Source organism: Pavona decussata, unplaced genomic scaffold (genome assembly GCF_977016875.1).
Source record: "Pavona decussata unplaced genomic scaffold, jaPavDecu1.1 SCAFFOLD_169, whole genome shotgun sequence".
Lineage (NCBI taxonomy): Eukaryota > Metazoa > Cnidaria > Anthozoa > Scleractinia > Agariciidae > Pavona > Pavona decussata.
In genome coordinates this window covers 1,394,106-1,417,926 of record NW_028145580.1, presented here as the reverse complement: position 1 = coordinate 1,417,926, position 23,821 = coordinate 1,394,106, and the positions used below count along the sequence as shown (strand labels likewise).

General features: G+C 37.2%; 1 protein-coding gene across 3 annotated transcripts in view; it reads left to right on the top strand.

The window, feature by feature from the left end:
- The window catches only part of LOC146464128 (DNA-binding protein RFX6-like), a 28,533-nt gene extending 5,800 nt beyond the window's left edge, over positions 1 to 22,733 (top strand). Inside the window, exons 1-17 of one of the 3 annotated variants that reach the window (XM_085083732.1) lie at positions 1,673 to 1,904; positions 11,386 to 11,461; positions 13,611 to 13,734; positions 14,259 to 14,320; positions 14,820 to 14,897; positions 14,994 to 15,024; positions 15,333 to 15,440; positions 15,605 to 15,682; positions 15,823 to 15,936; positions 16,499 to 16,548; positions 16,683 to 16,783; positions 16,989 to 17,047; positions 17,162 to 17,300; positions 18,006 to 18,100; positions 18,708 to 18,828; positions 20,286 to 20,405; positions 20,524 to 22,733. In XM_085083732.1, the coding sequence (XP_084939858.1) occupies positions 11,418 to 11,461; positions 13,611 to 13,734; positions 14,259 to 14,320; positions 14,820 to 14,897; positions 14,994 to 15,024; positions 15,333 to 15,440; positions 15,605 to 15,682; positions 15,823 to 15,936; positions 16,499 to 16,548; positions 16,683 to 16,783; positions 16,989 to 17,047; positions 17,162 to 17,300; positions 18,006 to 18,100; positions 18,708 to 18,828; positions 20,286 to 20,405; positions 20,524 to 21,494 (2,295 nt within the window). In that variant the 5' untranslated portion in view covers positions 1,673 to 1,904; positions 11,386 to 11,417 and the 3' untranslated portion in view covers positions 21,495 to 22,733. Of the gene's footprint in view, positions 1 to 1,672; positions 1,905 to 2,847; positions 3,275 to 11,385; positions 11,462 to 13,610; positions 13,735 to 14,258; positions 14,321 to 14,819; positions 14,898 to 14,993; positions 15,025 to 15,332; positions 15,441 to 15,604; positions 15,683 to 15,822; positions 15,937 to 16,498; positions 16,549 to 16,682; positions 16,784 to 16,988; positions 17,048 to 17,161; positions 17,301 to 18,005; positions 18,101 to 18,707; positions 18,829 to 20,285; positions 20,406 to 20,523 lie in introns of those variants that run through there. The other 2 variants (XM_085083733.1, XM_085083730.1) reach the window with 2 other exon arrangements.
- The last annotated feature ends 1,088 nt before the right edge of the window (positions 22,734 to 23,821 follow it).

The following is a 23,821-nucleotide window of genomic DNA, read 5'->3' as shown; positions in this document are numbered from 1 at the left end:
TCCTTTCTTTCTCTTCACAATTATAATTTGCTGAATTTTAATTTTGTTTTACGCGCAGACCAAATCATGGTAAAAGCAACACAGAAGTCGAAGTGACAGAATTTTGGAAACCTTTCAAATACAGCTGCTACGTGCTTTTTAATTATTCATCAAAATCACCCGCAGATCTTCAGAACTTACATCGTGTGCCCTGAAAGTTTTCTCACAGTTTTTCGCACTTTGCAAGATTTCATAAGCAACTCAGATCGAAATTAAGTCGGAGTAAACATTCTTACATTTCTCTGGGATGCGAAAAATATATGCCTCGCGTGTTTTTTCTTATTAAGCCTGAGGATGTTAAATTGAAGAAGACAAATCGAAAATACAAGTCGATACACGGATCTCTCGTAAGGAGAACGCTTTTAAATTGTATATTAGAAATCTTTTCTAAAAAAAAAGCCAAAGAAGATTTATTATCTTTTTGGTGCCACTCGATCGAAATAGAAAAATAGATAGTGTAATTATTTTGAGTATACACGTGGTCCGGCTTCAATGAGGCGAATATATATTGGTTTAAAAATTGGATGTCAAAAATGCAAGGAAATTGTCAGGAAAGAGGGAAACTTCAGCCTGTGATAAAACACAGAGAGTTGGATAAGTCAAGGTGTACAAACGCACGAGAAAGCTAACATGACTATTTGCTTTTAAGATCATAATCTTTTTAATTATTCCTGTGTTTTTCCTATGCGAGTGGGCAAATATTTATTCAGCCTTAACCATAGGACACAAAACAAAGGCCGAATGGCGATAAACTGCTCTTTTGAAATGACTGTATCTCTTTCTCAAAGATAACGAACAAATCTGAGGAAATTTTCAACTATTTTCAACGAAATTGCTCACCCTTTGAGGACTTTTACTAAACGTACTTCAATTCTATGACCTTTCTTGGCATCCATGTTTGTTGCGAAATACAAGTTTTCTTTCATTCAAAAAATATAATTAGTTTGCTGGTGAATAAATTAAACTTGACAGCTGGTTTTGTGAGTCCTTTTGTCTCTTTCTGCTACCTGTTCCGAGAAAAGAATAATTTCGTTTCGCTTGTTATCAAATAAAGTTTGCCAAGTTTCGCTGTTTAACGTTGTCTCGATTTGACATTTCGTTGTCGTTGAAATTGCCGAAATCTCTTAGTTCCAACTTTTGCGGCGATTTGCAGAAAAAAACTTCTTTTTTCCGTTTTCAGTTTTGTAGAAACGATGCTACGAAAAATATTTAAAACTTGAAGCTCGTTTTAATTGAAATATAAAATTATTTAGAGAAGAAAGAAACCAAAAGCAATTTTTTCTCTTTTTAGCGCCATATTGGCTTGTTACTGTGCGTTTCGATTTAATTTCAAATTTCAATTATAAGGCAGTTCTAAACTGGTTCGGGAGAAAGAAAATTAAAATCCCACTCAACTCTTACCAGTTAAACAAACATCTGTTAATTTGAAAGTAGATTGAAATTTTCGCGTAATTATTTGCGGTAATAACTCTTTGATTTCGCTGTCTAAGAAATAGTTTTTTTTTTAAATAACTATGAAGTCAGCTGTTGCTGTAGAGAGCAAAGTGAGTTTCATTTCTCAGTTTGTCTCTGTTGCCAATCGTACACACCATTCCCTCGATCGTTTGAATATTTTCATTCACACAAAGCCTTAGGCTTTGACTAAAAGGGCATAACCTTCCTCAGGATTTCAAAGGCTTTAAGGAATCCAAAGACATATGGACTGAAAAAAATTAACACCTACAGTTTAATTCAATACGGGGCAGTGTGTATCATTTTGAACAAAGCGAATAATTATGCCCACACGAGGGAAAGGGGACTTCACGCCATTGTCCTGATCCATGTACTTAGGGCATATTAGCAGTGACTGGGCTTCAAAATATCTTGTGAGTTAAATCTTGTTGTTTTATTTTAATGACCATAGGAAGCTAAAAGAGTTCGTAAGTGGGTTACTTAAAGGAAAGCCATTTCAATGCGGCATTTGAAAGGTTTCACGAATCAAATCATCGGCTTTGTTTTCATTTTTTGAGCATTTAAAAGCCATACCATTTCAACTCGACGGAAAACTGATGTTGCCCTTAACAAATCTCCTCCTTTTTCTCCAAAATCTTCCAAATTGTTTTCTCCATAAGACTAGAAAGTTATTCAATGTCATTTTATCATTAGTGAAGCAACAAGTGAACGTTTTTAGACAGGTCACGTACCCCACATGTAACACGCAGCGTCCTAAAAGGGCCGATTCAAACAACTGGTAGCTACAGATATTGAGCTCTTTTTAATTTCTTTTTTGTGCCTGATAATATCGTGGCCTGCGGGGGACCTGCTGTTCATTGTACAGTCGCGAACAGGTTTTTTTTTTTTAATTTTAATTTCTTTTTCTGCGCGAAATTGTTCATTTAACGAAATTCAGGCACAAATGGCTTACAGTTACTGCTTACACTTTAATAAGGTACAGTGATTGATCAAAGATCTGCTGACTGTGTTAGGACAAGACACAACGAGTCATAAATCTTGGGTTATTTATATAAATCTGAAATCTCTCAGGACCATTCTCTACAATTAAAGACATTTTATTTCCTCAGGGTAATTTAAAAGGACCTTGTAAAAAAAAAAAAAATTATATATTCTGAACAAGCACGTTCGGTGACATTTTCCTCAGCTAGAGACTTTTTACTGCTTTATTAAAATAACGCATAGTAGCAGGTAGTGTTGCTTCACAATAAATGAACGGGCCAAAAAAAGAAAAAAAAAGAAAAGGGAAAAAGAAAAAACAATTGGTCACTCATGAACGCCCAGCTAAAGATTAAATGGTAAATATAAATGCAAGGCTATAATACTTGAGGTGTTACTGAATGCTAACGTCACCTTAATATGCGGGTGGCATTATATATTGCATTTCAAGGCTTGTGTTCTGTGCTTTTAATGAAAGCATCATACGAGTTTTTTTAAGAACAAAAGGTTAGCAAGTGAGGACACTTTAAGCCCACGCTGTGTTATCAGTCTCTTTGAGGCTTTTGTCGTCTAGGAAGCCCCTGAAACTCTCGACAGATGTTTGTAAAGAGCACCACTTTTATAACGGGCAATATTCGCAAACGCGCGTGTAGAAAGCCTAACGTCTTTTGAATCGGCTCGGTTGGTCATCGGGTTTTCATAAGCTAGTTTTACTCTGAAGGATTGTATAAAATTGACATACACGATCAACGATTAAGGTGATCGAGCGTGTGATCGCTAGTTGGGGACATTCAAGCATCTAGAGGTAATTGCTATATTATTTTCGTGGTTATCAGGGGGTAACGGCAAACCTTCGAAAGACGCGTATTACATGCGTACTAACCGTTGAACTGATTTCTGATGGTTTTGGTGAGAACAGTAAAATTCTAAAACAACGTCAGTATATCTTGATCTTTTGGCTGGATTCAGCCCACTTTTATTTAACTCATTCATTCCGGTTTAAATTGATACACTTACTGAAGATTAGTTCACGCCGAATCTTGCGCGCTGTGCACTTTGCATTAACGAATAGCGGAGTATGGAATATCCTTTCAAAAAATCATGGGAATATATATTTATGTTAACCTTTGTAAGAGGTCAAATCAGAGGAAATAGATTTAAAATGAATACCACAACTAGGTTCCATTTTAAGTTGTAACAGAAACTTAAGAAACTCGTTGACTTCTCTCCCTTTAACATTAAAATGTATCATTATTCAAAGCCACCAGTAACCGCATTTTCATAAAAGAATACATCTATTGCGCGAAGTAGCTGTGGAGGTTCAAAAATTTTAAAATAAAAAGAAACGACAAATTCACGATGCAACGAGGGCAATTGAAGAAGTGTACTGACTTTTAGTAAATTAAAAATATTTTATCTGTAAGAATCTATAGTTTTACATAACTGTACAAAGTTGTGATACGGTTGGTAAAAGTATTTAAGCCCAAATGAACATTTTATAGCCGCTATGTACATCGATGTGTACAAGTCTGCTTTTCCTAAATGACTTTTTCTCCTCGCCAAAAATGTTAAAAGAAAGGTTCCGCTTTTTGGATGTGCAAAGAGGCTAGCCAGTAATAATACAAGCCAAACTCCCTTAGGACATTATAACTCGTTGTCAGATCACATAGATATACTACAACACTTACTGAAATATCTGCTTTGTTCAACTGAGCTTATCTGAGAACGCAGGTTTATTCAGTTAAGGGATTGTTAAAAATGAAGCCTTTTACAAGCAGTACGTATATTAATTTTTACTCCCTCTTTATCCCTTAATTATGGTTATAAAAGCAAGCTTCTATACTTGCATAACCACTGTCTTATTCCATGAAAACCCTCTACTGAAATTACGAACAAATTATTCCAAGGAAAGATATAGAAAGCAATACGCTGATGAAACAATGACAAAAAGAAAAAGGGAGAGCTCGCTTTTGTTCAGCTCGAAGGCGATAGTACGGGCCAGCGGACAATATTTATTTGATTGGTTTTGAAAGAGTTAGGGACATCCAGCGCTTAATTTCGGTGGATATTTCAGCGGTGTTCGCGTGACCTAAATCGCCTCAGAAATTCGGATTAAGTTTTAAAGAAAATCTAAAGTTTTCCATCCGCAAAATGTAAGCACAAAATTTCATAAAACTGGAAAACTAAATTCTTTTCGTTTAACGAGGGGTAAATATGTGGTTACAAATGCGAAATGAGGTCAGTCGGCTAGCAGTCTTGTCAAGCCAACAACAGCTCCGTAAATTTGAGAAGCAAGATTTCAGTTTCAGCTTTAGTGTATTCGAAAAGATCATATTGTATTAACTCACTCGAATATGCCTTTAAAAGTCAACTAAACGATCTGGAAACACAGAAGACCAGACTTTTTTGTGTTTCACTTTAATGCTCTTGTTGGGTGTTTCATACATGTACAGTAGTTCTTCGGGGGTAGGAGAATCGTTCGCATGGCTGCGCTATTTTTGTGTTACACACCTTAAACATCTGACACCTAACATAGGGGACAAATTGATAGACAATTAATTCGCACAAAGGTCTGTCATTCAAGCAGCGCTTTGAATGTCGATTGATAGGATGAAAATTATTGATTTTGTTCCCTTTAACAAGACGACGTAATGAGGACCCTGAAATTTGACATTCACGAGGTTTGTCATTATTGGTATACGGGACAGGCGGGGTACGGAAAAAACAGCTTTAGATTTTACGGTTTTTACGGTGCAGCAAAAGCATTTCAAGTTATCTCGGTATTGAGGATAAAAAAGAAAGCCAGCTTCAACGGCGGGCGCGGATCGGGATCGCGGGACGGGCTAAAATTAACGGTGACATCAGGATTGAAATAACTTATTTTTATAACTCATTCAAACAATGTTTGATATCCTACTAATATGCGCCCGTTTGGTGTACTGTTGTGCACGTTTAGTACAAGTTGAAATATCAAAATAACATTACACATTGTAGCACACACGATTGCGGCAAATCATCATAACCCAAATGCCACAAGTTAGCATATTACTGTTTCTTAGAAAATGTCACGATTGGCAACCCCTTTTCAAGTTTGTGCTATTTCATCTCGGACAGAACTCTTTATTTCAAATATGTTATTCCTAGTGTAACATTAGTTGTAGGACTATGTATTGACGAGTCATTACAATTAATCAAAAGCAGGAGGTATAAAAAAACTGCAGCCTTTATAAATAAACGCCCTTAGACTTCTGTCTGTGTGATAAGATCAAAAAAAACGCACCGCTTTTGAAACTCACCCATGCACACTGTGACGTCACTGTAATATCAATAATACAATTGCCAATTTTTTTTTTGAAATAATGTAATTAATTAAATTTAACTCCTTTGTACGACTCCGGCTGCACTAAGGGATAACGTGCAGTGGGGTCACTTAAAAATAGACTGAACTCTGAGTGCAAACAGTTGGAAGCCTAACACACTCTTTTCCATCGCATATTCTCTCTTTAGTTTGCAATATTACGACTTGTCTGCAAGACGGATGAAGATATTGGTTTTTTTTATGCACTACAAATTTCTCAAACTACAGCAGTAAGAATGGAAAGTGCAAAGTTTCCATGCAGTTTTCACTGTTTGCGATTTTTATCTAGCCCTTGTGCCTTCGTTGAGATGTGTTGAAGTTGAGTATCTCATCTTGGAAGTGAACTGAGGACGAAACACAGGGCATTTGACGGATCATTTCGGTTGAAGTTCTGTCGGAGATTGGCTGATTTACTACACTTTTCTTTGGCAAAATATCACCTCAAAATTTCGCAACACTGGAAAATTAATTTCTTCTGCTTTCTGAGGGGAAAATATGTCGTTTTAAGTGCAAAATAAGGCCAAGTCACGAGAATGGCACGAGTACCGACCAAGTCGGGAATTCGTAAAATAAGATTCCATCTTTTAAAACTTTTCTCACCTTAAAAGCATTCCAAAAGGTCAAACTATTTTAGAGGGGATAAGTATGCCTTTAATATGTTTTAAAACGAAGTGGAAACACAGGAATCAACAATTTAAGTATTTTGCTTAAAATTTTCGTTGGGTGACTCGGAATAACTTTCAGCGAAAACTCAATACCGTATCTACTCAAGTAATTTGAAATCAATTATCGCACTGCATGAAGTAATCTTTAAATCAGATAAACTCTCAAAAGAATATAGGCTATTAAGGTAAAATAATACATATCAGAAGAGAGAGAGATTGTATGACTTTCAAGGAGCATGAAGGCTTAATATTTGAAAAGACAGATCATGGAACGTAAGTTAAGAAAAAAAATTGTTTCAATAGTGAGAATACATGCTTTCGAAAAGATTTGTCTTGCCACCTTAGAATTCACTTTATGGCTGACAGTTAACGTTGCATTCAAAAACAAAGTACAAGGGTCAATATGATTGTCACTGTATGGGCAGAGGCCAACAGATGGCGTAAATAAGTGCCCCCAAAACTTGTGGTATTGAAACGGGGCAACTTAGTTGTACACTTCTTCATCTTAATATAGAAACTCTCTTGTACAGTTCGGTTTAAATTTGCATGTAATTTTCGTTGAGAGATGAAGCTAAAATTCGTAGTTGTCACAGCAAGGAGCTCACTTTTTCATAACCGTATGTTCAAGAATTCCCATGCAACAGGTGAGGTAGCTCGTATTGCAATTCTTGGACAGCATGATTTTATTTATAGCAAGGTAACTGCTACACTGATCTAAGTCAGGGGCTTAAATAAAGGGCTAAAGGATTGGTGAGATGCAAGTAGAAGAACATTAACAAATATATAGCCAGAGGCAAGCAGATGGCGTAGGTAAGTGCCCCCAAACTTGCGGTATTGAAACGGGGCAAAATTACTTGCACAATTCTTCAGACTTAATATAGGAACTCTCTGATACAGTTGGGTATAAATTTGCATGTCCTCCTCATTGAGAGATCACTTAACTAAAATTCGTAGTGGTCGCAGCAAGGAGCTCACTCGACAAGTTGGTCTTTTCATATTCACTGGAAAAAAAAAATTGTATTTCAAACATTGGCAATATGTTTAAGATTTCCCAAGCAACAGGTGAGTTAACTTGCATAGCAATTTTTGGGCAGTATGATTATATTTTTAGCAAGATAGATGCAGTGCTAACCTGGTTTAGACAGAGACTTAAGAAAGGGTTCAGCTACTTGGTGAGAGTCAAGTTCGAGAACTTTAACAAAAATATGTTAAGCTGGCTAACATAAAGGGAGAAGACTCAAAAAACAGAAAACAATTGAAAGTCAATGATTTTTGATCAGTTAGTCTCTTGCGCAGATGCTAGTGTACACATAGATAGCACCGTGTTTCAGGCATTAAGTCACCTCAGAACTTCCACTTTGGTGCCGTTAGGGTATATTCGCGTGTTTCCACCAAGTTATTCTGCAGTAACCCAGTTGCATTTTGTTGCATGCAAACCATGCAGTATGGTCTAAATTAGCTTTGGACGAATTCCTTAAATGGCTATGCTACAAAGAGCGAGCTTAGTACACCAGAGGTCTACAAGAGTGGATACTGAAAAGCGCAAGATAAAACACGTTAGTTTAGTTTTAAGCTTGGTACCCTGAAGCAGGCAGCATTGCCGAAGCGTCGGTTGAAACTCTCTTAACAGCGTCTATTTTATAATTTTTAAATTCTCATTAGTTTTAAGCTTGTCCTGATCCTGTTTACACCCTTTTGATATGACGAGTTTTGGAAAAAGAATTATATATAGTTGTAGAACAGAGAAAATCTTTGTGTTTCTAATTCTATCAGGGAAATTGTTCAGTTTCGTAGAGTTTTTGAGGCACTTGGTCTCTGGTACATCACTTGTTAAGAAATTGAAAAAAGTTACGTTTTTTAGTAAAGGCCTGTGCCCTAAAGCTCCTTAAGGAGTAGTAGACAATATTGGTTTCCGAACAAATTTTTTTTTGCACCAGTTAGCGTGACTACTGAAAACATGTGCAGCGTGTACAACATTGGCCAAAGTACAGTTCTATAGAAATAAGCTAACTGTGTTTTCCGAATACCAGTATTCGTGAGATTTCAATGAAAGGGCTGAATATTAAGATGTCATTTTGTGGTTTTGCGTCCTTCAACGTTCTTTTACAGGGGGGCCTTCTAATGATGTGTTCTACAAGTGGAACAGTTTATCACGAATCATAGCGGGCACGGTTCTTTATGAATTGTAAAGTTTACAAGAAAAGGAAAACACTTAAAAACCAAACCTTTGTTATTCGCTTTGGTTTTCTCCTTATAAACTGCGCCAATGCCCATGAAGGGAGTATCGATCACTCAGCATGAGACATGTTGAAAAAGGGACATGTGGAAGGCATATATTCTGATTTCATGATCTCCCTTGGATTATTTTCCAATAAATGCTCACGTGCTCAGTATCACGTTATAAGGAACAGAAATATCGAATATCGTCGAGATGTGAATTCATAGATAAGAATTTTTAGAAACAGGTTTCCTTCGAAATACTCAGTACACAGCTTATCTCGCAACTTCAAAAATTTTGTGGAAAAGATTAAACTTTTGATATTCGGGGATTTAAGTTTGAAATTTATAATCGGTTTGAATACAATGCTTTTCTGAAATCTAAAAAAACAAAAAACAAACCAAAAAACAAAAGCATTTTGCTACTAACAAAACAAAAGCTTGAAACCAAAGGAAGAACAATATAGAGATTTTTGTGCAAATGGAGTATTTCATTCAACCGGTTCTTGGGCATTCAGCTGTTACGAGTTTTAACCTTTTGATCCCGTTTAAGTAGACTTTCTAATTTAATGAACAGTTAACTACCTGAATCTTTGCCAAATATCTGCGTTCGCTTATTTAGAAGTCGCTACAAATAGCAACCTTAATTTTACAATACCTAGAAGTTTCAAGTGAATTATATTTAACTCGAGATTTGTTCCGTTTTCAGTTTAATTTTGGAGATGACTTAACACTGACATTTGACACGCACATAAAAAAATTAAAAAGCGGAACTCAGGAGTTCGAACGAAACTGTTAGTGGGTGGAAATTTGAAATAACATATCTAATTTACAATTGACGCATTTTCGCCTTGAATTGCTTGCTTTCGTGCTCTTTGCCCGTCCTTTAATTCACGGCTGGTTTTTTCTTAAATGCGATAGAACTTAACACTAAATTGAACAAAGGGATGGTCTCATCAACTGATAAAGTTTGTTTAACGGACTAACGAAGTTTAACGAAGTTGTTTTGGGGCAAAAAATTAAATCAAAGTAAATAAAATCAAATAAAGGGAGTGATATTGCGGTGATCGTTTTTAAAGTGGTTTTAAGGCGGGGTTCCACTCGAATATCTCCGCTGATTATCCATTTGCAATTAAAAACAGTAGGATAAAATAAACCAGAATTAAAAAATCTTAACGTTAAAAGACCAATCGAGAGTGTCGAAATGATGACTAAGTTAATTTACCAAGCGTTTGGAGTTGATAAGCAGCTTCACATAAACACGAAAACCCGACTTCTTCAGTGTCTCACCCAAATGATGTTTTGTATAAATATCAAAATAACAGCTTTGAATAAAATGCCGGTTTTTGAAGCAAGGAAAATAGTTTGTCTTCAGCGGTTATTTACCTATTGTGTTTCTATAGGTTTAAAGAATTCTAGTGAATAGAATAGCTTTGGAAACTAAGGCCCGTTTTAGTCGTTTTGAATGTTACTGAGTCCAGGGAAGATTGCAGAAATTCGCCCAATAACCACACCAAAAATTATATATTCAATTCTTATCTTTAACGTGAACTGTATGATTCGACGCGAGTTCAAATGCGTTTTATATATCCGTTTGTTCCCTTGCCCATCTCCAGTTCATGATCTTCTGTGCAACTAGTAGTTTGACCACTAAGTTAAAACGCTATGAAACAAAACTAAAAATAGAGAACAGCAAATTTAAAAGCATCCAGCATTTGTTTTATTTTTGTGTCAGCAACAGCGAGAACTTCTTCCTCAGTTCTACTAACAAAACATACAGATGTCCTTTTTACAAATTAGAAGTTGATACAACACTTTCACCTCCTCACTCAGCAACGTTCGCAGCTCGTTAAGCTCATTGAGATTTCATTCATTATTTATAGCAATGTAGCAACTTTTTTTCACGCCTTTTGTGTTCCTAGCCTTCTGTGTCCACGTGCTTCAGGGACAAACAATAAGTGAAAGGGCACGCGCAAAAACATTGCTTTGTTTGCATTGTAATCCTTCCTTTAAGAAGCACACTCCTTCAGTTCAATTGATTGCTCTTTGTTTTTCGAGTTATTTTGAACGAATGGGGATAAAATGGGCTAAAGATAATTTCCCGGAAACAGTTCATAGTTTGCCTTCGCTGACAGAGAGTTAAGACTTCACTTTTGGGTAAGAACAAAAACTGGGAAGTGAGAGGATAGACTACCAGATTCGTATAACGTGAGTATATGCTTCGTTAATTAATTTCAAAAAGCAAAATAATTTCGAATTGAGATTGGGGTGATAAAAAGTCTCCATTATTTTACCCTCTAAATCGCATTTTTTTCTTGAACTTACGTTGAAGGCGAAATGTTTGCATCCGGTACTGAAATTACAAGATGCAATCTTCTAGTGTAAATGAGAGCCAAGACCTAGCTAAGCAGATGTTAAATTTTCTACTTCTGGTTAGCGCGTACGAGATGACGGTCAACGAACGTATAGCCGTACGCCACTATTTTGCGACCGTTTTGTTTCCGTTCGTTCGTTTTACCAGCTTAGAATAAATGATATCAAAAAAAGCCGAAGTTTTCTAATTTCGAGTTGTTTAAGCAAGTTAATATTGTGACCGTTCCCCTGATAATTGTCTAGTGGTTTAAATATTTTAAAAAAGGCAAGTATTCAATTTATTATTGTTGTTTGATATCTCAGGTGGAAGACGTAAAGAATCGTATTCATTTATAATGTTGGAAAAGAAACAGAGGCAAATAGCACAAACTCTGAGATGGTAGGTGGAGTCTAGTTTTGTTAAAGAGAGTAGTTCTGTGCCCAATTATCCTCGAGTTCACTGACGGGATCGAACTCCAGCATCTTTTTAATTTATAATTTGGAGAAAATGTTCATGTTGCTTCCCAAAAAATGTCTTCTTACAGTCACTCAAATTGCGGAAAAAATGGCGAAAAAATATTGCTACTCAAAAACAACACTTATGATAAAGAGCGAGAGTTGATCGTGACACACGTTGTTCCCGATTAATCTTGCCCTCCATTAGCGGCCAATCTTACCATTTTCACAATCTTACCTGTTTCAAGCCCAGCTCTAAAAATAGGGTGTTTAATATTCCTGTTCATTTATAGCTGAAGTGAAAAACATGTATCCCGGATTTGCAAAGTGTCCTTATGTTATAAACAAAATATTAACAAAATTGCTTTTTCAGGGTTCAAGAGTGTTTTGTAAATTTTTTTATACCAATTAGACTTAAAGTACTTGCAATTGATCAAGCAGTGACTTGCTAAAATGAACCCACTGACATAAATAACCTCCCGGAGAAATGATTTTTTCTAAAGCCCATTAAAAAGGGAGGGAGATGACTTCAAGCTGGGTGACTTAAACCCGAACGTCTTAAGAAGTCATTAATTAACATAGTGCTCTACTTGGTTAGATTTTAACAAAAAACTGCCACACCAATATCGAACAAACTGCGTACATTGTATCGTAGCTACATGTGTAACTGGTCAATTCGTGACACGCGCCTGTAAGCTGTATACTTTGACACCTGGTAAAGCTGCATGCGGGGGCATTGGAAACAAGCGAAGTATATAGGTCGTGGCAGGGGGATCGAGGAAGAGTTGTGTTTTAAAACCGAATTGAGACATGTTCGGTTTCCCTGGAAATCTTTCGAAACCGTTCGCAATCATGCGAAGTTTTAGATGCTCCTGATAGGAGCACTTGGATTTCCTTTTTCCGAGTATGCCTGTGTCACTTCAATAATACATCATTCTCATTCATTCACCAGGCTTAAAATATACCATCACATTTATTCCATCGCGCATATGCCACGATATTTGTCCCATAAACCTAGTTTAATGGCCTTTTCCCACCAGTCTCCTGTAGCTCAGTGGTAGAGCATACGAACTAGTACACTCTGTTTTTTTTTTTTATAAGAGCCTTTTTTATAAGAACGTCAAGGCTGAAATTAACCAAAATTTTAAGAACGTATTAAGAACGTTCCTCAGGCTGAGAGTCGATTAAGAACGTTTTTATTTTCTAATCTGTATATAAAATCAAGGTAACAAATGTAAATTAACCAAAATATTTAAGGGCATGTTTTGTATACATTAACAATGGTGACACACATCTCGGTTTGTCATAATCAGCAGTTCTTGATACCATATCTCAGCAGCAATGTACTTTGACAGGTTTCCTGGTCGCGTCCGCATTGATTTACTGAAATATAATGTAGTGTATACCATGTAATTTAAGAACATCTTAAGAACGTTCAGTTCAGCCTCAAATCGCAAAAAAAATATAAGAACGTTCAGCCTCAGCTCCAAAATTAGACGTTCTTATAAAAAAACAGAGTGTAATCGGAAGGTCTTAGGTTCTCGGATTTCCTTTTACCGAGTATGTCTGTGTCATTTGAATAATACATCATTCTCTTCGTTGTCGATAGATGTACTTTCAGGCAGTGACACAGGCAAACTCGGAAAAAGGAAATCAAAGATCGCGGATATTCTTTTTCCGAGTATGCCTGTGTCACACACATCTTTATTTATTTACCAGGCTTAAAACATAGCATCACATTTCTTTTGTCTTCGTTGTTGTGTTTGCTGAAATGACAAATTCATATGAAAGAAGTTTTCGATCGTCAAAGAATAGGCCATTTTCAAGTTCACCCCTTTTCCGAGTTTCTTTAAACCTCACTATGAAAGCGAGGCTTCGCAAACAAAAGTAATTTTTATATGAAGCCTCGCTTTCATAATGAGGTTTAAAGCAACTCGGAAATGGGATATTAAATTACATTGCGAGGTCCTTCCTCCTCCTCCTCCTCTTTATTTTTTTTAACTTTTCTACGATATAACAGACCATGTTTAGCACTCTAACATACGCTACAGATTTGATTCTCTGACCCGTCATTTACGTACGTTTTGTTATAGGCTTGGCGAGAATTACGAGCTCAAAGAAGGCATGTGTCTTCCACGGTGCGTCATGTACACCCACTATTTAGATTTCTGCAGAAAGGGGAAACTCTGCCCAGCAGGACCAGCAACGTTTGGGAAGGTGAGGATCATTGGAAAACTTTGTTGTTGTCGCGCCATTATTCTTGAAAAATCTTTGTTTATTTGCAAGTAATGGGAAAATATGTTTAGGCGATATCATTGAATCTTTAAAAAGTTGTTTATACAGTTTGGCGTATAGTTTGGTCAGTTGTAGTCTCTAATACAAGCCTTGAATACAGAAAATGATTAAAAATTAAAAATTTAACAGTTGTTATATGAACAATGTTAACATACACTAAAGTGGTGGATAAAGACGAGATACTTGCCTCCTTATTTTTCTATTGTGAACGGACACATTCTCTCTTGTCAGCGCCACCTCAAAGTCTAGCAATTTCATTTATGTTTAAGAACTGATCTCTTTCCAACTTTCAAAATGGATTGAGTTCTGTCGGGATTACTTTTTTTTAAAATTTTTTTATGCTTGTGACATAGTCAAACTAAATTCAGTTTGTAAACTGCAGGTTATTTTGTTTTTGTTTTTGTTTTTATAGCAAATCGTCAACTTTTTATATGTTCTTGTCCTAGATTATTCGCCAAAGGTTTCCAAAGTTGACGACCAGAAGGCTTGGGACTCGTGGCCAATCGAAGTAAGTTTACCAGATCTTTGTATCACAGAAGTTTCTTTTGTCAAACTTTTGACTAAATACCAGAAAGCCCTATTTAAGCCATCCCTGGAAGGTTTCCCGTACACACTGCAATGGAGGATGCTGTATCATTAAACAGACAACCCTTGTGATTGCTTGTTCAGGCTGTTACGCTTCCAGCAGGCTTTTTTAGCTCAAGGCTGAAAACGACATGTCCGTCTTCTAAAAGGTGCTGTTATAAGAAAAAATGTTTCCTGCAAATTGCAACGCAACGCTTACGAGCATATTAAGAGATGACGCAGAATACGTTACACCATGCAAGCCCTCGTAACGTATCTTGTACGTCGAATAGGTAGTAGCAGTAGTATTGAAACAACAAAACAAACAAACAAAAGAATACAAAACAGTTAACAGTACCTTATCAAATGTTGCCAAGACAAGGCAAGAAATATCCAGCCCCTGCGGTTACATTTATTGACTTTTTGCTTGCTTTTACCACCAGGTATCACTATTATGGCATAGTTGTGAAGGAGACATCAGCTTATTTTCACGCCGGATATTCTAAAAAGGGTTTGACAAGGTGTGCATGACAGTTCAGTTCTTTGTGTGATCGTTTTGTACTGTCATTTTAAAATATTGAATTGAAATAAAATAAACGACTCTTTTCTCATTTTAGATTTTCAGGAATGAAAGGAAAGGGAGATGTGGTAAGATCTTTCACTTTGCTTTGTTCGAAGAGCCTAATTGTTAAACTAATTCGAACCAACTGTACTCACAAAGAAAGTTTGAACACCGTCAAAATTTTTTTTTTTGCATGAACCTTTACTATTCCAAGAGCACGCGGGTTTAAAGCAAGCAATATTCTTCAATGATACTGATAGTACAAAAATATCAAAAGAGAGTGAAATAGTTATATATAAACTGAGATTCGTTCCTTTGTCTATTCACCAAGATTTGGCGTCCAAGTTAATTCTACCTGCGTATGTCATTCTCACACACGCTATGTTTTTTACAGAACGCGAATCACAAGAAGTTTTCTCTAAGCTCGAGGTCAGGCACTCTTTTGCCAGAGTTTCCCAACGTTACAAACGTGCACCTTCCCGAAGGCGTTTCCATTCACAAGGTAAGATTGCTACAGCTGCATAATTTCAAAAAGATAGCAACAGTGGATAAATCACTATCCAGCGGATAAAATGTACTCCAATTAATACATTTTATCCACTGGAAAAAGTTATCTGCTCTTTCAGAACAACTTGGGTCAGTATGCTAACTGATATGTGCTTTTAGGTGGAGACATTTATTATGATGTACCGAACACATTGCCAGAGAATGCTGGACACTGTCATCAGCGCCAACTTCGAAGGAGTAAGTTTAGTCGGACATTATATTAAGTTTTAACAATATAAGATTGATCGTCAAATGAACCAAAAGTTCCTTGGTTAACGCCGGGTTTAATGGTGTAAATGGTAAACTTATAAAACGTTTTGATATATTTTGCTTTACAGGTTCAAAACTTCATTACTCACTTCTGGAAAGGCATGCCGAGTCACATTATTTCAGTTTTAGAGTGCCCTGTTGTAGTCGACATTGTGGCAATCTGTGATTCTATCTTATACAAGGTAAGAATGCAATTAACCCTTAACTCCTCTGACTAGTTTTTGTTCTTAAAACTAGCTGGTGTCATCTCTTTTGCCATTTACTTCCATGGAACAATTGTTAGCTATTCGCGATCAAACGTCCTCCAATTTTCCCATGTTCCGAGAAGCGTCTGTCTAGTAGTGGTTAACGTGTTGGACGACATATCTGAAGACTGGTGTTTCAAGGCGTACTCACTGCCTTTACCTCGTTTCCTTAGAAAAGTTAGCTGTCTACAATATTTCTCCTCTCCTGTGCAAGTGTGAAGATATAACGAGAGCAACGGAGGCATACTGCTAGGGGTCACCATGTAATGGACTAGCATCCCATCCGGGAGAGTAGCATCCCATCCGGGATCTCAAATGCTCATGGTCGTTAGCACGAGTTTAAAGCAGCGGCCATGTTGGCCACCTGTCACTTTTTCTTACCGTACAACTTTCACGTATGGTCCCTATAAGTCACTACAGTGGTTCTCTAAAATCTCTGTTTTACTTCTCTTTTTCAAACTGGCGATAAATTTTACGATTTTGTTTTGCCATCCTGCAGGTCTTAACTGAAGTGCTCATACCCTCAACCATGCAAGATCTTCCAGAGAGGTGAGAGAAAAAAAAATCTTGCACGGTTTTGCATTAAGTCATAAAAGCCAGTTTACAGCAATGATCCCACCCCCTCCTCAAACAAAGTTAATAATTCAATGCTTGACATCCCTGACTTAATCCCTCCCTTCCAGTCTCCGAGAAGAAATAAATGACTTTGCCGAAAACCTGCTCAACTGGTTAGACGAGTCTTTGACGGAAGTACCGCTGGCCCTCAAAGAAGCCAAATTTGAAGGTTAGTTTGTCATTGAACAAAACAAATTATACTGAAAAAATTATAATAATTGGTAAGTCGAGCTTGCCTTTTAGATAACCTCAGCATTAGGATATTAATAGGAGCTTTTCTATAGATGTACTAATTTGCCAGAGTTTTGGTTGATTTAATGCCACGAGTTTCTATTGTGACAACATTGAACCAAGACATCACATTTTCTTTTCAGTTGCAAGGACTTTCACACAGGCCCTGAGGAGACAAGTGTGTTTTGTTCATCTTGCCCAGGTGAGCAAACAAGAGTTGGAAATATAACATTTTCTCAAACTATCCTAGTTTTATTAGTAACTAGTTTTTAAATTCATTATTTGCTGATTTATTTTATCTTAATAATTCCCATAGGCCGCACGTTCAGCGTTACTTAGTTACGAGGATGTGTCCCAGATGTTGGGTGACTTGACGAAAATCGACTTTGGCCAGATTCTCTCCAAGAGCTTCTTCTTAAGTGGAAACACTGACATTTTTTTCAAAGCTAAGACATGTAAGAAAGCATTTCTCGACAACCTACTGATTGTTGATACTTTGTTTGCAACTAACTTGGTATTTTAGTGTTGAAAAGAGTTCCGACCAAGAACTCAATAATGAATTACGTATTGTGTGCATTGCCCTCCTCACCACACTTATTGGTTTACGAGCTTGAATTTAGGAAATCCAACGGTACTTTTGTTGCCAATGTTGTTTGTTTGTTTTTGTTGTTGTTGTTGTTGTGGTGTTTTTTGTTTATCCCAATGTTTCCTTTGCTCATGAAATGCTGCATAGTCGAACCCCACTACAACAGAGAACGCTGGGCCTTAAGAAAGTAAATTGTCTGTTAGTGGGAAAGTCCTTGTGAGTTGTTAGTCTTCCAGCGATGAGATCGTTAGGCATATTGTAGTGCTAAGTGAACCCATGAATTTTCTGCCGAGGTCAAAGATTTTTCCTTTGTCTCGTGTGGTCTCCTATTTTCTTACTAGGGCTAACGTTCAGTGAGAAACTCCTCGGTTCACTTAGCACTTAAACACACACTGCAGAGTTAATTACTCCTCTTGCCATCATTTGTGTCATTAGTGCTAGCAGCACAACATTCATTGATCGTTAGGCATGCTTGAATAGAAGAAAATGGAGTAAAATTCAGACCTGGAAGTATGCAGAACCCAGAGTTTTTTTGTGAGTCGGAACACTAAGTTTGCTTTTATTGAATGTTCAGATGTTGGTGAGCTGGAAAGTCTCCTCAGCAAACAGGCTCCTTTAGAAGCCTACATAGAATGGCTTGACAGTGTAGTGGATCGTTGTGTCATCAAGGTAAATCAAGTATTTTCTGTTAATGGTTAACTTCAGTAACGATAAGTAATAAATAGGGACTACAGTCAGGTTATCTCGATTATAGTTCTGAGTTATGTCTAAACCTAGCGAGCGATGGTAATAATTCTGAACGTGACAACGGACTGAAAAACAAACCAGGTTGATTGCTTGTTCCTGAAGAAGGTGCTCAACTGAGTCAACTGAGTATGGGAAATCATGTGGTCATTAATGCTGCACGAGGTCTGTTCCCTTGTGAAGCGTACTGTGAGCAGAAAACTGGATTGGCAATCTAATTCAAATTTCTGCAGGCGCTGTGGGATATGAAGAATTAATTATGCACCGTCTGCCGGATAAGTTCCCATACAAAACTGCCCGCTATGACAAACGAACATTTTCTTTTTATGCATGTTCTGAGGTAGTTCAGTACCTACATTACCTATAAAAAAAACTTTTTCTACGAGTAAACTTAGATTTCTTTTTCTTTTTCCGAGTCATTATTGACGCGGACAAAACTTCAAGTTGAACCCGCTTACAGACAAACAATAAATTACGATGCAACTTAACAATCAACCAAAGGACTTGAATTCACTCACTGTGCTTTCAACAGGAAACAGAAGAGAACATGGGAACGTCTTTTGAAGACAGATCCAGAAAGTTCCTAGCCATGTGGACGTTCGTTACAGCACGCGTTCTTGCTGACTTGACACTTAGAAGTGCACCAAGTTTTGGTAAGTCTTGTTGCAGTTTTTACGGTATTTTCTCAAACGCATTAATAATTCATCAAGCAAAAACAAAGAAAATCACCACCGTGACCGTGGTTTGAATATGTGATCCTAATTACCATAAAAGTTTGCCAACTTTAGCCTCGAAGTCGTTTAAAAAAAATTGTCTGCGCCTCGTTTTTTCAACCTACTTCTCAGTGTTTGGATATCTGATGAAACACTGTTCCTCGTGTTTTTTATATTACATGAAACACTGTTTAAAATGTCTTTGACCACATGTTTGTTGTCCGTACAGATGAGGAAATCGTTGTGCATTCGTAACAGGGAAGAACTCGGATTTGGAATCCGTTCGGCTAATTTACACGATTAATCGGGCACATTTCGCCGCCCAGTTTGACAAAGAAAATGAGTGAGCTGACGAAAATCGGCCGGATTTATATAAAAAATTATGTGGCATGCAGTGTTACAGATATTTTTTAATCATGCTGATTTTCACCCCGTGCTACACCGCAAAAAAAAAAAAAAATAAAAAAATAAAAAAATAATCATAATCATAATAATAATAATAATATATGAATAAAAAGAAAATCGCCCGACAAATTGTAACATGTAAATTGGCCCATGCGGTTGAACTTACCAATCTAGCCGGTCAATGTAAATTAGCCGTTATAGACTTCCGTGGCCTGCCTATACCATATAAGTAATACGCAAGTCATAACTCTGTGAAAATACATGAATATATAAAGTGTTTTCACATGACGTCACAACGGCCATGTTGGTGTCCCAAAACAAAGAAATGGCGGCCATATTGGTGTCCCAAACTAAACCTCTGGGAATTGAATTCTATTTTTATGCAAATACTTTCTTTTGTTTCAGTAAACCAATGTGGGCAGTAGTCACGTGAATGAAAACGCTCTATATTGAGTATCATGTCATTACAATATGAAAAATTTCTTTCTCCTCTTTTCTTCAAGTTATGGAGCGGAGTTTGGGGAGAGTGGGAAGAGCTTGAAGCAGTTGTGTGTAAAAATATCCTTAGCTCTTGTGTCCACAGCTTTTGCTCTCCAAAACGTACACTCGTGTTACATTCCACAGAAAAATGGAGAAACTTTCCTTTATCTTTTTATAATCGATTTTTGAGTACCGGTCAAATTCCTCAAACCTCAGCACATGCAATCAGATTATCATACGCAATACCCAGCTCGTTTATAGATCCACCTTCTTTATTTATTCAATTCGTGAATGAACAGCGCAGTTACTAACACACAACAAGCAATTGGGAAAAATTTGGGTTGAACACGCTTTCTTTTCGATACTGCTTAACATTGCAGTATAAAGGGCATTGTGAACCTGAATGTCTTAAAATTCGAAAGTTGTCGGTTATCGTACTTAAACGAAACTTTTCCAACTAATGGAATGTAATGTTCCTCACGCTTAGTTGCCTTCTTCTTTTCCATTAACAGGAGTATTTCATTTGATCCACATTGCTTTTGAGGAGTATGTGTTTCTTGTGGTTGAAAATCAGATGATCGCGGAAATGGACAAAAGACTAAACAGCTCTCTTGAAAGCCACCTGAAGAAAGGTTAGTTTATGTTTGAATTCATAACCCGATGCTGCCTGTAATTATGCCCTATTCACTGCGTCTCCTGGTGATATTACTGAAGTGGAGTATAAACTCACATTCAAACGTTTATTTCTAGAAAACCAGACTTTGGTCCATTCCATTGAAACAGAACTCGACAAACCTAAGGAGAACATGCAACCTGTGCGTCGGCAGGTTGAACACAAGGAAACTCCTCGAACCAAAAGACAAAGAAAGACCGCCAGTTTGTTGAATACACAAAAAGAAATTGTCACCAGTAACAAAATCTCCCAACAGCAACTCAAGCCGAGAGTCCATGCCAATGTCTACCCAGCAGACGGGCAATACATTACCACATGTGCGACTAATGCAACCATCCCAAGCCAAGAGTTGTGTCAAACAGCGCCACTCAGCACTCCATCACGCCAGTTTGTGCATACCACATCCCTAAGTGCTCCCGTCAACGCACCATACTCGCCCATGCAAAGCCGTGCCAGTCCTCATCCGTTGCCAATGTCTGATCTAGAGCCAGTCCGTGATCTGGCAGCGAATGTTCCAGAGATGACCACGTTCCAAGGCGATTTCATCAACGCCATCGACAAGGCGTTTTTCAGCTCCAAGATCACTTTAAACCTCGACGATTACGTGGGCGCTTCCTGGGTTCAAAATGAAACGCCCAATCTCACTGTTTTGAACACAGTGAACATCCAGGAAAACAATCCTATGCACGGCAATGGCACCATGAACTTCCCAGGAAATGGAAATTATCCAGTCTCGTACGACAATAACGCACATCCCAATGTCTATTCAAACAGCCAATCGATGCTAACAAATCCACGGCCGCAGGAAATTCCTTATGTGTCAGCTAACAAGGAAGACTTTGGCTATGTTCAAGGTCTAGCAAACGTTTATCCAAGATACAACGCACCAAATTACCTCTACGACCCCATGCGAAATGTGGTGCAACCCGGTGGCAGTGACGTCATGGCTTTTAATGGACTTCTCAACGCGCCCGTTAGCTCTTATGGGATGGATGGTATGCCTACCCATGATGTACAGCTAAACCGACTAGGAGTTGGTGCTGTATGATAGTTGATTCTTCAAATTACTGACTTTCGAAAAAGATGGACTTACAGTGCAACGAACTCAACCGGGGCCACCCAACATTGATCAGCCAATCACAGATCACGTTTACAACAAAGGAGTCTGGCTTTGGTAGTTCGTAAACCAATCAAAAACCAGAAAATTTCCTTAAATTTCAAAGTGTCGGTTTTTTTCGGTGGCCCGGGTTGAGTTCGTTGCACTGTAATATGCAACTATTAGTTTTCTACCATGAACTTCTGCAATAATAAAAACGGAGAGGTAAATAGCTATTTTATCTACAAATCGCCAGACTCGGTTCAAGAAAAGACAACATTATTCTAAATTTAAAAAGTGGTATTTTGCTGTAGTTTTATACCATACATATGCAGGTTTGAGAAAATTCGTTGAAGAGAACAAAAATTAAATAAATAATTATGAATAGATTATTTCAACATATTGAGGCCAGGGAACAGAGTGTTGTAATTCGTGGCTTCCGTTCTATAGATGGCTTCAAACAAAATATTAGAATGATAATCTTTTACTTTGACTCCATTGCTCAGGATACAAAAAGGGATGCACTTATTTTAAAGGAAACGACCAATTTTATTCAAGTCGGAATGCTGAGGACATATTAGCCGGTTACTATAGAAATTACCAGAGTATCAGGATCGTAGGTTTTCTTCATTTCTGTATATTTTCATCATGAAATTCCCTGGATGAAATTTAGGGGACAAAGCAAGTAGCGATGCGTGTTTTGCCAACTAAAAGCCACTGAAAAAAAATGAAACTTTGTGTATAAGGTTTAAAAGCTCATTCAATTTGATGGCTTTTGAGTCTGCGCGAAGTCAAAACTTATTGCAATTGTTTAGAAAGGTTGCATTGTAGACTTAAAGCAACCCTACTATAGTACATTAGTTGTATAAGATCACCGAGACACTTATACTAGACTTAAAATTTGGTGTAGCTTGCTTTAATAAAGCAAACTTGTAAATATATAAGTAAACATAACAATGTTGCGTAAATGTAATATAAACAATTAAAATCTCCAATGCTAGGAAGGAATGAAAACATCTTAAATAGTTAGCATTATATTTAAAAAGGTCTGTGACATTTATTTTATCCACCAATTGCCTAGAACAAAGGCTTTATTCAATACAAATATAAATATTTGTATTGTACATTGAAAAGATCGATTGCTTTGCTTGAATATGTTGAATATACAGAAGAGCAACTTGTTAAACAAGGTGTTTGTTTGTCTGGTGCTTGCTTTGTATTATCATTTATTATTTACTACAATCGTTTTAAAGGGGAGATGTCTTGGGCAGTTTTACGTTTGGATTAAAACTGCGCTGAAACTAGCTAGACCTCAGTAACCTTTTGTAACCTTTTTTGAGGATCATAATAAGCGATTTCTCAGAGAAAAAACAAGCCATAATCATCTTTTATTGATTTCTCCAAGACACAAGGTGAGAACTTAAAATTGGCCTAATAACTATTCTCAAGTTGCAATCCATTTCCATCTTCGGGATCCGAAGCCGAAGATACTTACTCATTGTTTCCAAATTGAAGAAACTGGAGGATGAAAAATGGTGAAATTGAATATGACGTCTATGACAAGATTTACCGCACGCATTTTCTTACACGATTCAGGCGCCATTAAGGGCGTTGTACGCCCGCGCGGACGCCATTTTAACCGGCCAATGTTTTGACAGGACTGCTACGTCACCTTGTAATCAATTCTTAAATATGAAACGTTTACTTCAAACACATCAAAGAGAACTTAGAACTTTATTTTTTTTTTCACTTTCTTGACAAAATTTCCCTACAGCTTATCCCTGATTGTTAGAGAGAAGTCTGATCTTCCTTTCTAGTAACCGCAGGGAAAGTAGTTACTTTCCACCTTGACAATTTTATGCCTATGCATAGACTTTCCTTCTCCAGAAACAGCATGCAGAAAATGGTGCAAATGTACTGAAGTGCCCCCATTAATAAATGAGGCGCATGAATGCTCATCTAAAAGTCGTGAATATGTTTGGCAAAAATTGGTATAAAAGCAAATAAATAGCACAATTAAAAAATTGGTAAATGAGAGCATGAGCAGTCCAAGTTCTCACAAAAGTATATACAACATGCAGGAAAGATGTGTTTATTACCAATTACGTATATACAAAATGGTGTCCAAAAAGATGTCCTTGTTGACTGGAACAAGTCGATTTGCTTAGAAACAGAGGAAATATAAAAACGTTGAATACTGATCTGCACACGAAACCTTTGTAGGGTGTAAGAGCGCTGCTGCGAAACCTGAGAGCGTGATGTGTCACCAGTTTAAGAGC